The 15,101-nt window shown below is 35.8% G+C and overlaps 1 protein-coding gene across 1 annotated transcript; it reads right to left on the bottom strand.

Annotated features, from left to right (window-relative positions):
- Positions 1-827: 827 nt before the first annotated feature.
- LOC116287184 (condensin-2 complex subunit G2) lies at positions 828-14,999 on the bottom strand. The gene is made up of 34 exons (XM_031693827.2): positions 14,816-14,999; positions 14,567-14,728; positions 14,304-14,421; positions 13,599-13,668; positions 13,145-13,229; positions 12,573-12,707; positions 12,285-12,379; positions 12,094-12,163; positions 11,686-11,778; positions 11,487-11,579; positions 11,073-11,198; positions 10,726-10,848; positions 10,555-10,611; positions 10,037-10,189; positions 9,500-9,631; positions 9,183-9,276; positions 8,713-8,808; positions 8,183-8,322; positions 7,973-8,050; positions 7,744-7,814; positions 7,057-7,237; positions 6,469-6,537; positions 6,179-6,259; positions 5,613-5,747; positions 5,384-5,478; positions 4,859-4,952; positions 4,633-4,732; positions 4,157-4,234; positions 3,220-3,311; positions 2,596-2,739; positions 2,257-2,351; positions 1,959-2,059; positions 1,253-1,355; positions 828-1,114 (listed from the first exon to the last, which is right to left on the bottom strand). Exons 1-34 carry the CDS (start codon positions 14,891-14,893, stop codon positions 1,051-1,053), a joined length of 3,501 nt encoding a protein of 1,166 aa, XP_031549687.1. The 5' UTR covers positions 14,894-14,999; the 3' UTR covers positions 828-1,050.
- Positions 15,000-15,101: the final 102 nt, after the last annotated feature.

Below are 15,101 nucleotides of genomic sequence, written 5' to 3'. Positions count from 1 at the left end.
TTTAAATATCATAAGACCGGAAACCTGGTATTGACACCGCACAAGACACTGATGCACTAATGCACAACGAGCTGGCCCTAGCCGAGGCGTGAATGGTTAATGCCTGCTGGTACATTGATGCATTGATGATCAGACGTCGGAGAGCTTTAGCCGAGTTAGCCAAGAAGAGAGTTGCTACATTTATTTGCAACTAGCGCGTTCATTAGACTGAAGGCATTCTTAGAACACTGAGGTAAACACTTAAAATTCAACAAAAACGCTGAGGTAACCACTTAGAATTCAAGGACTATTCAAGGAGTATACAAGGACCCAAAAATGAAATTCCAAGGTCTATGTTTAGCTAAATATGCCAAGGTTTTACACGGTGGTTGCAAATGGCCGACTTTCAGAATTTCCAATCTTTCTGACTAGATCTATTTCTGAACCATGCAAGTAATGATCAAAGCAAAAATTCAAGGAGTTTTCAAGGAGATTCGTTAAAATCATTAAATTCAAGAGCTTTTCAAGTGCCCTTGAAAACGTGAATTAAATTCAAGGAATAAATTAGTACAAAGTTTCGTAGGTCTACCGTCTACTACTGAGGTCTACTGAAAGTTTTACCTAATAGAATTTGGGGGCTATTTATGTTCATTAGGCTCATGTGAAACGTCCAACTCCACATGAGCCAATCCTAATCGAAACAATTGGTAAAGGCAGATGCCATTAGGTTCGGCTCATGTGAAGTTCGACTTTTGACATAATTATTCATATCTATTTCATAGATTTAGTGAATTCAATTTTAAACATTTGTATAATACAGCAGTTTTCACTAATCGTTTAATTAGGTGCATGATTGTGTGATGTATTTAAAATCAAGCATTTTTTTAAACATTTCTAGACAATAAAGTCCTCAATTAAATTAAGTCACTAGCATTACAACTACCGGTAATTTTACGCACTATTCTTAATGAATAGTAAAAGGATTGCATACTTAACTAGTAATAACCAACGGTGTTTCATAGGCTACTAGGCATATTTATGTAGAATTGTGCTACATAAAAAATCTATAAACTAACAGACTACTCCTAATCTGTTCAAGATCTGTTTAGCCATCCCTTTTATTTGTTCAGGATTACTGAAAAGGAAAAGAACCAATGCAGTAATATTGAATTAATTATTTTTCAAAGGTAGGTGTCAGTAACATGCACATCAAGCAAAATGTCTAACGAAAATAGGATAATTTGATTTGCTAATTTTGCACAAAATTACTCACATTTGATGTTCGTTTTGAGACTGTTCGTTATCAACTGGCAGTTGATCTATTTGTTGAAGAATTTGCAAACCACATGACTTTAGATTATCTAGTTTCGAATTAGCTGGAAATTAATCAAAGATGATCAATAATTAATTCATATGTTTATGCGTTTATGCAAACTACTGCTACAAACACCCAGAATTCCCCTTAGGGACCGTTTATTTTATCTGGGAGGGACGGGGGTGATGGGATTCGTTTTTTAACCCATACCAGAATTCTGACCCCCTTCCTTTGCTGCATAAAAAATGGCCCCTCTTGTTTCTCATATTCTCCTATTATAGTTTACTATAAAAGTGATATTGCTGTCCAGCTGATCTAAAATAGTGATGTAGAAATGATGTCATTGCAAAACAGAGGTATCATGATGCCTGCGAAAAATTGAGTAACGAAAAAAAATATGCCCGCCTTTGCAATAAAAATATAAAATTCCTCAGTTATTGTGTCACCGTTATCAATCTCTTATTAGCATCGTTATTTTTTTCATTTGGAGGCCTGGAAATCTATATTTTCAAGAGGAAAGATGACACCTCAGTTTTGCAATTTTTTTCTCAGATCAGCTTGTCGTGATTCGGATTTTTTTCTGTGCCCCACTTCCCCCTCTCCCTTGAGCCTAAATCCCACTTCCCCCTCTCCTCTCCCTGGAAAAAAATTCTTAAGTGCATACCATTTACAATAACTGCCAGTAGAAATGTGGCTGATGCAAGTAATTCAGCATCTTGAATAGCTCCAGATACAATACATTGCTCAAGCTCTTCAGTAAATGACCTGAAATGGAAAGAAAGTTATATATTTATCAATGTATGTAGGACAGTTCTAATTTGATACGATTTTGTAGAAAAGAAAGCGATCAAATGTACACATTTAATATGTAGTACATTTTGGTGAACTGTTATCTTAAGTTGGCACAGATTTCAATGTATATCAAAAACCTGATACAAATACTGATAAGTTATTATGTATACCTGAGGAGAATCTTAGATTTAATCAGTACACTAAGTACAAAAAATGACAAGGTTGGCAAGTCTGCAGCAGTGGGCTCCTCTTGCATGTCTAAAGTCTAAAGCAGAACAGATTGCATAAGTATGATATTGCTTTTTTTGCGAAAGTGTGGCGAAATATGCGATACCCAAAATCGCGATATATCGCGAAATGGCGCAAAGCTTTTATGTAATAGGGTACTACACTAAATAGACAGTAACAAAGGGTAGAAGACTACTCACAACTGGGTAGAACAACGCTTGGATAAATTAAATAACAAAGAAAAGTACTGCAAAATAAGGACATTCGACAAGTTAGTTTACCTTATGCGAGAGTTCTGCTAAACAGGCAGCCATGGTACAAGCCATAATCTGGGGTCTATCTGCAAAACCAGCAATCACTGCTTGTCTTTTACACTCATATGTCTTGAGTACTTCAGCCAGTGGAGTTTTGACACCCATGAGAACCTGGTCGTTGAAATATATAAGTACTATATCAATTTGATGAAATCTCGCAAAACGTTTCATAAATCTAACATCATTTCAACAACATAGTACTGTAAATTATAGGGATTCCAAAATCAGGACATGCATATTTTAATGTAACGTTTTTCACACTATTAGAAGGCATAAAGCACCGTCGACACATCACACGTACACATCCGAATATTTTTGAAAACAGGCTTTTTTAGTGCATTGTCAAGAAAATTGTCGTCCACACGTCCAGGGTAGTGTTTTTATTATCTATTTTTTGGAATCGTTTTCGCCCGTCCACACGTATACGCATTCAAAAAGTTGCGTTTTCAAGTGGCGTATTAACCGGATACATGTGGAAAGAAGGCCAATCCTCAAAGAAAAAAATTTAAATCCTTTTTCAAAAATATCCGGAAAGGCAGGCTATTAAGGGAATTTCTCAATCAATCTTATTCTATAGACTGGACTTCAAACCTGACTAATGTTTTCAGAGCTACTGTTTTTAGCAATGGCTTGTAGAATGTCAGTCAGCATCCCTTGAGTGTAGTCTGTAGGTCTTTCCTCCTCTGAAAGTGAATAATCGAGATCATAAATTCCTACAATACAGCCTTGTGAGGTATAAAAAAATTAAAATAACGGGGTTCTTATATAGCGCATTTTACATGGTCTCAATGCGCTTCACAATCATAACCAGTGGAGGACTTTACGGGCTGCGTATTTAGGCGCAAGTAGCAGCCCTGCAGCTTACAATCATGAGTGTTTTGTTGAAAAAATCTAAAAATCTACAAAGCTTTTCGCTGTCGTATCACAGCGTGGGACAATCACAACAGAGCTAGGCTCCAAACTAAGTGAAAGCCCATAGATCGAATTAGAATTTAGGAGTTGATTTTTGAGGAGGGAGGAAAACCGGAGAATTAGGAGAAAAACCCTCGAAGCACAGGAGAGAACCAACAAACAACTCTACTCACATACGACATCGAGATCGGCAGGACTCGAACTCGGGCCGCATTGGTGAGAGGCGGCGCATTAGCAGCGCACGCCACCAGTGCTTACCAAGGCTGTTGAACCGGGAGACAATCCCCTACTCTTATACGAATAATTCAACAGGTTCTTTTATGTCCCCTATTTCACTGTAGGTTAGGAAGGGTTGGGAGACAGGTCCTACGGATTTAAGTCCTTGTCCGAGAAATGCATTTTTTTGGAATGTTAGAGTGAAGGCATTCAACCCGTGAAACAAAAACAAAAACAAAACAAAAACATGTCAGTCAACATGTAATAGTCTATTAGACACACACACACACACACACACACACACACAAACAAAAAAACAATGGAATTAGGGCCTGCCAATGTGTATTAGTGTATTATCTATTTCACGTGTAACTAGTGACTTCACTGAAAATCGTCTTACCGTCTAGGAATATCATTCTTTGAGACATCTGGTACATTAATTCTACCAACGAAGGCAGAAATGGAAGCCCCTTTTCACCTGCATAATAAATATAAGCATATATTTTTTTCCAGTAAATATTATGAACTTTTATATTAAAAAAATAACTGTTCTATAACTCGCGTTTTGAATGGTTGGGAGCGCGTTCTTTATGAGAGCACACAGGACGCTCGCGTACTGTCATTTTCGCCATTCTTGTAATTTGTATTTTAAAAAAGAAATAAAAAACTTACTTGCTGTGCTGTGTGGAGTTATAAAGCACTTGGGGATTGGCAGATCATTCGAGAAGTTTCGAGAAGCACTTCGCTACCCATTGTGCTTCTCCTAACACTTCTCTCTTGTTCTGCCAACCCCCGCGTGCTTTATGACTGCACACAATACGCGCGCACGTTTTCTATTTCTTCAGTAATCTTTTTTTATGTTGCAGCTGATCTTACCAAGTTGAGCCAAAGTCTTTGTAAGCAGTGTAACTTGACAACAAAAAGTGTTGTCTGCCATTCCAAGCTTGAGTAATTCACTGCTACAAGATATGATGACCTGGTGAAAACCAAAAGTATTCTCATTTTTTTCAATGCCTTTGGTTTAATAATAAAAGTTAAACTTGCAAGTATACATTGTGGTTCAATCATATAGTCATTACACCAGTTGCAGTTTTCAACAAACCTCCAAGGTATCTTTAGCACAAGACAGGTCTTTAGAGTCGTCTTCTTTTCTTGTTCTTTTTCCCTTTTCCATTGTTAGACCTTCACTAGTATCACTTAGAATTAAAAACAATGGCATATACTGTGAAAATACTAAGTAAAACATAACAAACTTTCATTTCAGAGTGCCAGTCTCCTGCACAGGTGCTATTAGTGTCCTCACTCAACGTTCATTCCCTCTACTTTATAAGGGAGTGAGCGTTGCATGATGATACTAACAGCACCTGCGTAGCAGACTAAGTGTCGGTGTGCAAATCTCATTGTAAAGTGTGACATGAACAATAAATAGAATATATCAAGGCTATTAATGGCTGGTTGAAATAACTGTTTTGCACTTGTCCAACCAAATGCCTTTAGAATGCTCCTCGCAACTGGTCATGTCTGTCCATTGAGAAGCCATTGTTTTTAGCATTGTATATTTGCCAGTATATCAAAGTATATTTATGACAAATAATTTAATATTTTTTATTGATATTTTAAAACAAACCTATAACTAGGCAATGATGGAAGTAAAACTCTTTCAGCCCAGACCAGCAGTTCAGTGACTGTTTCAGCTGCCTTAACACTCTCACTTGAACAGTTCTGACAAGGAATTTTAATATAAATTGAAATTACATGAAGAATAACAAGGAAAGCCAACTTTAAAAAAACATTACCTACATTGGATTTTTTAGCAGTGTGGCATTTAAAGATTTACGAATTACAAACAAGATTACCTTGCTGTGAAGATGGATCTGCAAGTGGCAATACATTTTGAGGGTTTTTGGATACAGTTCCAGTGTAGTGTCATGGTTATTGGACCTTTTACTTTTTGGATTAGTGGCTCCAAGTAAATCTCCCTCAATTAGATTCTAGAAAGAGAGTTTAATGAATACATCAATCTATCCAATTAGTCATGCACATCACTCTTCTTGTTTACAGCTCATCTCAATCACACTCACAAAACCGTGAAATTTTTTTCCGGCATAATAGAGTTTTGGTGGACACCAATCAAAGTGTTTCCCAGCATTGTCGGAAAACACAAATTTTTTAAGGGCACATGCCTATGGAATGTCATGGAAACGCATTGACTGGCATCCACAAAAACCTGTACTTTGTTGTCACAATGGCAAATTGTACGATTTTACGTGTGTGACTGAGAAGTGCTGTAATAGGTATAGAAGCAAGTGAATAGATGTTCAAGTTGTGACCCAGTTAATAAGGGGATTGAACAGATATACCTTGCATGATAATTAATATAAAATAGATCACTTAACATTAAAAAATAATTTAGAAAACTTACTGTGACATCCTTAAGAATACCAGCAATGTCTGCTAATCGTTTGTCATGATTCATTACAGCCTCTCTACACGCAGGTTGATACTGGATTGAACAAATAATCAATCATTAAAATTGTTTTCAAACTTTCTATTTAAAACTGTTTTAAAATTTATGTTTTATGTTTTATTTTACATGTAAATGTCTTTTAAATTGTTCAAACATCACTTATCAAAATAATAAATAATAACCACAGTATCAATAATAAAGTACATGATAACAAAGTAACATAACAGTACACTGACGTTACTCACCAAAAGCCAAGACAGTAAATCCAGTGCTGTTGTAACCTCTAATTTTGGTAATTTTGATGACGTATGAGACTGAAAAAAATCAAAAATTATAAACTTTAAATTAACTTTCAAGAACGTTAGTATGCGATTCTGTATTGAAAGTCTGTCCAAGATGGAACCTTCTGGAATGTAAAGAGAACTGAATGACAGAACATTTGAGAAGGTGAGGGATGCCAGAATTCAAAACCCAACTGTCAATGAAATGAGTAATCATCATGAATATATGGAAGAACTAGAAAACTTGTGTATATTGTGTACAGTTATGAAGCATGTAGAGAATGGTTATCCTAACACTTCTCAACATTGTGTTCTACCAGCCCCCAAATGCTTAAGAACTGCATAATACTACGCATCATGCTTATCATGCCTCACAAGATTTTTATTTCTTTTACAAATTCCAATCAATGTTATAAATTGGATATGAATGGTGTAACTTAAAGTGTGTGCACATGCTGTGCTCTTACAAAGCATGGTCTCCCAACCAATCAGAACATGATATTTATAGACTCTTTAGTATAACAAATTAAATAATTTTGAGTTGATAAATACCTTTCCTCGGTTAGCCATAGTAACTCCAATATCCCCCTTCATTTTGTTGAGTAAGCAAGTGTAAATGATTTCAAGTACATCACCTGCTTGACCCCATGAGCACAGGCAGTCCAACATAGGACCATAGTCTTGGGTACTAACACAATCATGCAATGATGACAGTGTTGACAGACACTTCTTACTACAGGGATCAAATAGAAAACAGTAAGTAAATTGTTGACATTATTAATAGTAGATTTTACTGATGCATGCAATCATGCAATGATGACAGTGTTGACAGACACTTCTTACTACAGGGATCAAATAGAAAACAGTAAGTAAATTGTTGACATTATTAATAGTAGATTTTACTGATGCATGCAATCATGCAATGTGTTGACAGACACTTCATGCTACATGTACAGGGATCAAATACAAAGCAGTAGGTAAATTCTTAATTACATAAAAAATTAGTAGTAGTATAGGTAATAAGATGGTTTCGAGTTCAATTTGGAATTAATTTGCACGAGTTTGTTTTTCAAAAAGTCCGTAATTGCGTGAGGCTGTAGGCAATTATCTCAGTCTTCAATTTATTCATACATTATAATTACTAAATTTTACATATAACTGTAGAATCTTATCTAAGACCCTATATATCTAAGACCTCAATGGGGTCTTTGATATAACGCTTACAAAATGGGTAGTTACCTGAAGGCTGGCAAGCAGTTTGATGGCAAGTGAGATGAAATCAAGACCAATGCAGCTCTTGCCCTTCCATCCTTTTAGTAGGTGAGGGATGAGAAAATTAACCAACAGTTAGACTCAAATAGGTTAAAGTAGAAGCAAGTTTACTCATCGATCTAATTATGTCAGTCCATATTTTAGCTGGAATAAAAGTGTATGAAACCATGTGGAAGGCACAGGAGTTATACTATACCTCTGTAGATGAAATAAGCTTTGGCAGTGCCTTGGTAAACTGTTGGGTAAGCTTTCCTTTGATTGATTCATTAGCTTTCTGAAAAACACAAACATTTAAACATATTAATAAAAGATATAAAATACCCTGCAATGATACCAGCAGCTATACCTGAATATGTGTACACCACTTTGCACATACAGTAAAGTAGAGAAAACATGATCTTAATACCTTTTCTAACTGGTCCTTGATTCCTGCCCATGAAATAGCAATGGTTTCTAGAATTCCAGCAATGGTGTTAACATCAGGCAGAGTCAGCACTGCATCAGCAGACTCATCTATACCTTCATTTTCTTTATTATCAGTGGAATCTTTTATTGTAAAAAGGAAATAACAAACAGTTAATCCAAACATTGACAAAATTATGAAACCACCTTTATAGAGGTTTTGGCCATCACGTGACCACACCCATAATACAACTTGGGCTTTCTGTGGTAAGATGGCAGAAAAATAAAATTCCTTTGCTCTTGGGAATTGAATTATTTCTTACTGGTAAAACAAATGTATTTTGTCACCATCTAATATGGCTCCCATCACATGATGGTGCAAAAAATCTATTGGGTTAAAAAAATGATGGTCCTGCACAATGACAATGAGGGTACGAATGCAGCAAACTAAAAAAAGCTCAATCGTGGCAATGATTAACACAATTTAGTTGATAGCTACTCACTCTTTATGTATTCATACTGTATGCAACTCACCTGTTCTTGTTATGTCTTCCACAGAAGTGTTGTCTGCAGAGCCAACATTTTTAGCCCAGTGGCTTAAACACTGTCCAAGTAACAATATAAATTTGCCTAGACAAAGAAATGCAATTAAACCAACTTGTTATAATATATTATTTGAATTGTATACTATACTATAGACCCCTTGCATGTGACGTCAAAGCAGCTTGATCTGGGGGACAAAACAAAAGAATTCCAATCTCCTGAGAACTGGAAGCTATTGTTTTGTCCCCAGATGGAGCTGCATTCCAAAGTGCTGCAAGGGGTCTATTACTAAAACATTGATAATTTACAGTATCATGACAGGATGGTGCCGACAGGACAACAGCAACAGGATGAGGGTTAAAGGTCAAATGGTAGGAGTAACAAGTTAAGGTGGTAAGGACCACAGCATACATGTACATGTAGTGATAGTATACAAATTGTAGATGTGTAATCGTAATTACCAGTTGCATGGACTGAGGTATGCAGATGTGCATACTGGTAAAACCTGCGTGCAGCAACAGGATTTGCCTCCCACAGAGCTGTACAGCGTGTGATCTGTTAAGAGAATTAAAAAATCATGAAATGAAATACATGGATGACTTTTTCTGCTACTCTATAATTATGTAATTGCCCTGTATAGTTGCTTCTGGTAGCATTTCTTGGGCATACTGATCTTTTAAGCTATAAGGTTAGGGTGTAAAATAATTTGCAGTGTTGCCTTACATGGATAACACAAGACACTTGCACTGTACAATTTAACAGTTTGTTATTCATGTACCTGAATGTCTGTTTCTTTGTTTAATGGATGGAATGAATTCATTAGAAGTTTAACCAACTTTCTCATCACAGGCGCAGAGGTCTCTAACTCAAGACGAGCAAGCAAATGCTCCAATGGTACAATGGACCAAAACTGTACAAAAGGAATAAATACATGGACAGCATTATCATAATATTTTACCTAATACTAAATGTACTAATCATAAGTCAGGGGTCAAAATAGAAAAAAAAAATTTGGCCTGCCACTGTTTTTTATTTTTGACTGATGAATATTGATCTGTAATTTTTTGAATATTTTGAAAGGAGGAGTTTCACTTGTTAATAGGAACAATCATCAGATAAAGAAGCAGTGAAAGATGATGTCCAGTAAATTTTGCCTGCAATTTTTATTATCCATTTGGCAGTTCATAACTATTTTTGCCTGCCAAACCTTGAATTTGGCCTGGCATTTGGCCATTGGCAAGCCACTATTTCGAGCCCTGTAAGTGAAGTTAAATCATGATACTAATAGCAAGTCAGAAAGTTTACAAAACTATACCTTTATAGCCTTCATTCCTTTCACAAGGAGCAATAGATCCACAAATGCTGCTCTGACTTTTTCAGAGTTATCATGTATGAGATCTCGCAGGCTAACAAGGAGAGTTTTGAGGAAGAGATGACTGAGATGGTTTTCCAAAAGAAACTTCAAACCCTGTAAAATCAAGCAAAGATAATAAATTGACATGAGGTGCATGTCCCAGGTATAGTAATGGGTAATTATTTGGAATATTAATAATAATAATGACCAACAAACCAAGGAGAATCACAATGAATGAATGAATAAAAACCTTTATTTAAGCAGGGTATTCCCTTCAGTAACAATAGTACTGCTGAAGTTAGTGAGCAACAAATAAGCAACCTACTAACAAGCAATGTCTTTGGTTTCTTATTTTGGGTAACAAAGCACGGAATATTACAAACATTTTATCAATTGTTTAGACTGAGGGAAAAGTTGACAATGCAATAAACCTGATGCATACTAAAAGCCCTCTTTGATCAAATACAAATTCAACTGACCTGGAAAACTGCCACCCTGACAGAGCTTGAAGAGGCATCAAAGGCAACTTCACATATCTGTATTGCAAGTATTATAATATAAAGATAATTCAATAGTGCATTGCAGCTGAATTATACTATTATTTGAATGACAGTTTAAACACAAGTAGTCATTTACGAAACAAAACTTACCAGTTTGTTAAGCAAGGTTTTCAGGGTTGTGACTGGTATCAACTCCCAAAACACACCAGCAATCCTACACACACCATGTACACCAGTGGCTCTGACAACTGGAGATGGGTCCTCAAGCAAATTCTATAGAAAGCATGGTTAATATTATGTCAACTTCAATTATTAATCCAACCTGAATTGAGCACCACTAGATATGGCATTGGTACCAAGGAGACTACTTTGGTCCTTTTTCCATTACAGGAAACAGAAGAGAAATGACTACAATGCCACGGGCATGAGCTATTAGGCTAATGTAATATTTTAATCAGTGTTCCAAGGAGTTAACAGACAAGAGAAAGTGTTTATACCTGAAGAATGTCAAATTGCTTTTGGAGCAGATTATCCACTTCTTCATTATTAGCATCAGGGTCTTGCAAAGGAAATGCATCAATCAGTAATGCAGCTGCATTAGCCCGCACCATTGGATTTGCAACCTAAGAAAAATGATGCTTCAGATCAACATATCATCTGGTTAATAATAGATCGGAGAATGCTCAGGTAACTGAGCAAAATTCTCTGGCTCAAACTACAATGGTAGATCTTCTCTCATTATACCAAGAATTAATAAAAATCAAGCTGCCTGGACTCTCCAGCTAGTTCTTGATCTTCTCCTAAAATTTCAAAACTTAATGAAACCCGCAATAAATTAAAATAATCGTGTAGTATAAGTAATAACTTGTTCCTTGCAAGATATAAAGGGCCATTATATGAACTGTAAGTACCTTGAAGGCTCTCCAAATAATTGGTTGATAAAGTCTAACGAGGGCTTCATCAACACCTTGTTGTTTCTTCTGTTGATGTAGATATCCCAGAACCTGAAGTTCAAGCAGGAAAAAATGGATATTACAACTTATATTTATCACATGCAGCCAACTAATAAAGTATGCCAGGTGATTTAATAATGATATCAAAAGTAAATACTTTTCTTAGTCTTGATGCCATGGATTGAGTCCCAGTACGTTGGGCATGCACTGCAGCATACATGAGGTTCTGAAAGCAATCATTCTCTATTACCTGCAAAGAAACCAATAGAGAAGTAATGCCTCAAGTAAAACAAGTCAAGTTACTGGTATTCGTCAAGTTATGCATATAATTAAAATATGACGACAAATTGTTCTGCAATGACCAGCCTCTCATACATATGAAAACGTTTTTGTTTCCACATGAACACAAAGCCAGTCAGTTGCTAGTCAGTGCAGAACAATAGTTATTCAAATTCATCGCCATATTTGAATTAGTTATATTAGAATCTGACATTGTTCCAATTATTGTTTCATGGAACACTCTGCATTTAAGATGCTACATTAAAATTGCTGCCTGCACACATACCTCAAGGAATGGACCAGAGGCCACTCTCCATGCTCTGAAGTAAATTTCACCATAGGTACTGAGAACATCCCTTTGAAATAAGATCCATGTTAATTACAAGAAACATTGACCCCAGAAACCTGTATACACTACGTTTATCATTTTGAATTCATGTCTGAAAAGCACAGAAAGCAAGAAAAGGGATAGCTTACATTGAGCAAACAGGAATTTGATTTTTTATAGTCTTGTGTAGTTCTTTTATGAATCCAGGATGAATCCCAAACAAAAAGCTTAGAAAGCGGTGGCCCTAGAAAAGAGAAAAATATCACTTAAAAAAAGTGCTTTATAAAGCCATGTTGATTGCTGGAGATGGGTGAAGGGTTGCCATAGCAGCCTTGATGATTACTGAGGAGAGATGGACAGGGGTTGCCATAGCAACAATGACAAATAATGCCAGAGTTAGATCTACAGTTTGACAACTTAAACACTTAACTACCTACCTCCTCAGCACGTAAAAATGTGGGGTGAATCATGCACTGTTGTAAGAGCTGTTTCAATGATTCAGAATTTTCATCATCAAAATCCATTAACAAGAGCCCTTGACGAACACCCCAAACATGTTTCACATCAGCCACCTAAAACAAAAGCAATGAATTCAGGGCTCTAAATAGCGGCCTGCCAATGGCTAAATGACAGGCCAACTTTCAGGTTTGGCAGGCAAAAATAACGATGCACTGCCAAAAGAATAATAAAATGACATACAAAATTTACTGGAATGACCTCCTTGCCATGCTCGTTTACTATGGCAGGCTAAAAAACATTTCTATTTTGAGCTCTGGAATTGGATAAAAATCCTCACCTCTCTAGTTAAATATTCAGATTTACATTTAGCTAAATCATAACCATGACTACAGACCTTCACTCGCATGCACACTGATGCTCAAAGATATATCCAACAGTTACCAATAATCAAAGACTTTGGTCAATATTCTTCTTGGTTTTGCTCTGTTAGCTATTTATTATTAAACTATTATAACAACTAATTAATGAGCATTGGAGAATGTCGACTTACTGTTCCCTTAGCAAGGCTTCTTATGACAAGAAAAGGTAATGTATGAGTTATGAGTTCCTCTTTCCCTTCCAGATCATTTAGAAACCTACATCAAAACCATACATAATAGTACATTAGTATCTTTATTGATTCGTAATAAGTTGATGATTATACTTGTAAATCTCATATGATTTTGATTGATTGTAAAGTGCTTAGGACAGCAATGGATAAGCGCTATACTAAATTCATCATTATTTGAAAATTTGGACATCAAGTTTGGATTTTTGCATTTAACAAACTAGATATACTGTATGGTGAACTATCATAATAAAACAATCAAACTTCTCCCTGTCATAATCCATAAGTGAATTGCATGTACATGTAGCTCATTTAGCTATACTTTATGAATAATATTAATGATTCATAGACCCTTCTGAGTACCAAACAATTAAAGATAATACACATTATTATTTACCAAGTTTCACATAGTTGAGCAATACTTCCTTGAAGTTTCTGATTGTCATCAGGTAAGCACATCATGACCCCTGTTTATCATCATATTAAAGTTTAATTTCATTACAGAGGAATATTTCCTTTTCCATGTACCGCTACATTCACCTTCTATAGTTTTGTAACAGGGCTCTCAGGAATTATAGAAGTCATGGGGTTTTTAGGAACATGCAGATCTCAAGGGAAAGGGTGCGGCGTTCTTAAGATCAGAACCATGCCAGCGTAGGGGCAGTTGGGGGTCTTGGCGGTCAAAACAACTGAACTAGAAATAATCTATAGTACAATTGTGGAACCCTGCTGTGTTCTAACAAAAGTTAAATAAACAAAAGGTTACAGATGTGTTATTACTGAGATTCTCTTAACACTTCTCTCTTGTTCTGCCAATCCCTGACTGTGCTTCATAACTGTCAGAGCATAATATGCATGCATTTTTTATTTACTCATTATTTAGGTGAATGGCAATAAAATAAACTAAAGCCGATCATTTTACTTTTGCATATGGAATTTCATATATGAAGGACTAAATGTTAAATAACTCTTGTAAGTTAAAACATCTTATCTCACTTGTAAATAAAGTTATCATCATCATCACCATCATCATCATTATGCAAACATACGTAATAATCAGCTTCAGCTTATAACTTAGATTAATTCTTTAATAAACACATACCATGAAGAATGACAGCAGTTTCAAAAAGTGCAGGTGGAATAAATGGTTTATCCATCGAAATGGAACACAATGCCACTGTTGTTATCCCTTGTAAACATGACAACATTATTGATGTCTTCTAAACACGTAAAAAAAAAAAAAGCATTAAAGCATTTATTTTAGAATACAGTATCTTGATCTTTATTAATACACTTCATAAGCTATTTTCTTAAACAAAAAGATAAAGAGACAATGATTTATTTGATTATTTTAGCAGTTTGTACCTCATTCTGGGTGACATCGTATTCATCAGTATCTGCAGATGGTGTTGCGTTCAGTATCTGATTGTTACACAGTGTTTTCAGTCCTACCCACAATCTTTCATGCAGCTTCTTTGAAAAGGTCTGGAGTACTTCTGTCACATCAAACGTCTCATTTTTGGTATTCTAAAACAACATTCCGAAATGAAATTTGTACACTTTTAAAACTTGAAAACTTTGTTGGCGCATTTCATGGCACTTTTCACGACTTACGTGCTGTTCGATGTAATCTAGAAAAGATTTGGGGTTCTCATCCTCTATTGCGCTCAGAAACGCTTCCCTGAGATTCATTGTTTATCTCTAAGACTTAAGGAAACCAGTTTAGTTCTATTTTACCGATAAAAACCTCAAAAATTATTAACAATTTGAGGGTTATTTTTTCCGTTTATCAATAAAAAAGTTTGCCCGCCAAAATTTGTAAAGAGAAGTCACGTGATGTAGTGTCACGTGGTGGTTCCCGGTCCCTCTCGTCTTTACCCAGGATGCATTGAAAGTTTTG

The sequence above is a fragment of the Actinia tenebrosa genome, unplaced genomic scaffold (assembly GCF_029948245.1).
Source record: "Actinia tenebrosa isolate PJP-AT-01 unplaced genomic scaffold, QUT_ActTen_1.0 PGA_scaffold4__44_contigs__length_22323623, whole genome shotgun sequence".
NCBI lineage: Eukaryota > Metazoa > Cnidaria > Anthozoa > Actiniaria > Actiniidae > Actinia > Actinia tenebrosa.
This window is presented reverse-complemented; position numbering and strand designations above follow the sequence as displayed.

Excerpts from the sequence above, each read along its gene's own strand:
- LOC116287184 (XM_031693827.2), bottom strand. The coding sequence starts at position 14,893 with ATGAATCTCAGGGAAGCGTTTCTGAGCGCAATAGAGGATGAGAACCCC. Across the intron at positions 12,708-13,144 it reads GAAGCCTTGCTAAGGGAACA|GTGGCTGATGTGAAACATGT; the intron begins GTAAGTCGACAT and ends CTTTTGTTTTAG. Across the intron at positions 9,632-10,036 it reads AAGGAATGAAGGCTATAAAG|TTTTGGTCCATTGTACCATT; the intron begins GTATAGTTTTGT and ends CCTTTTGTACAG.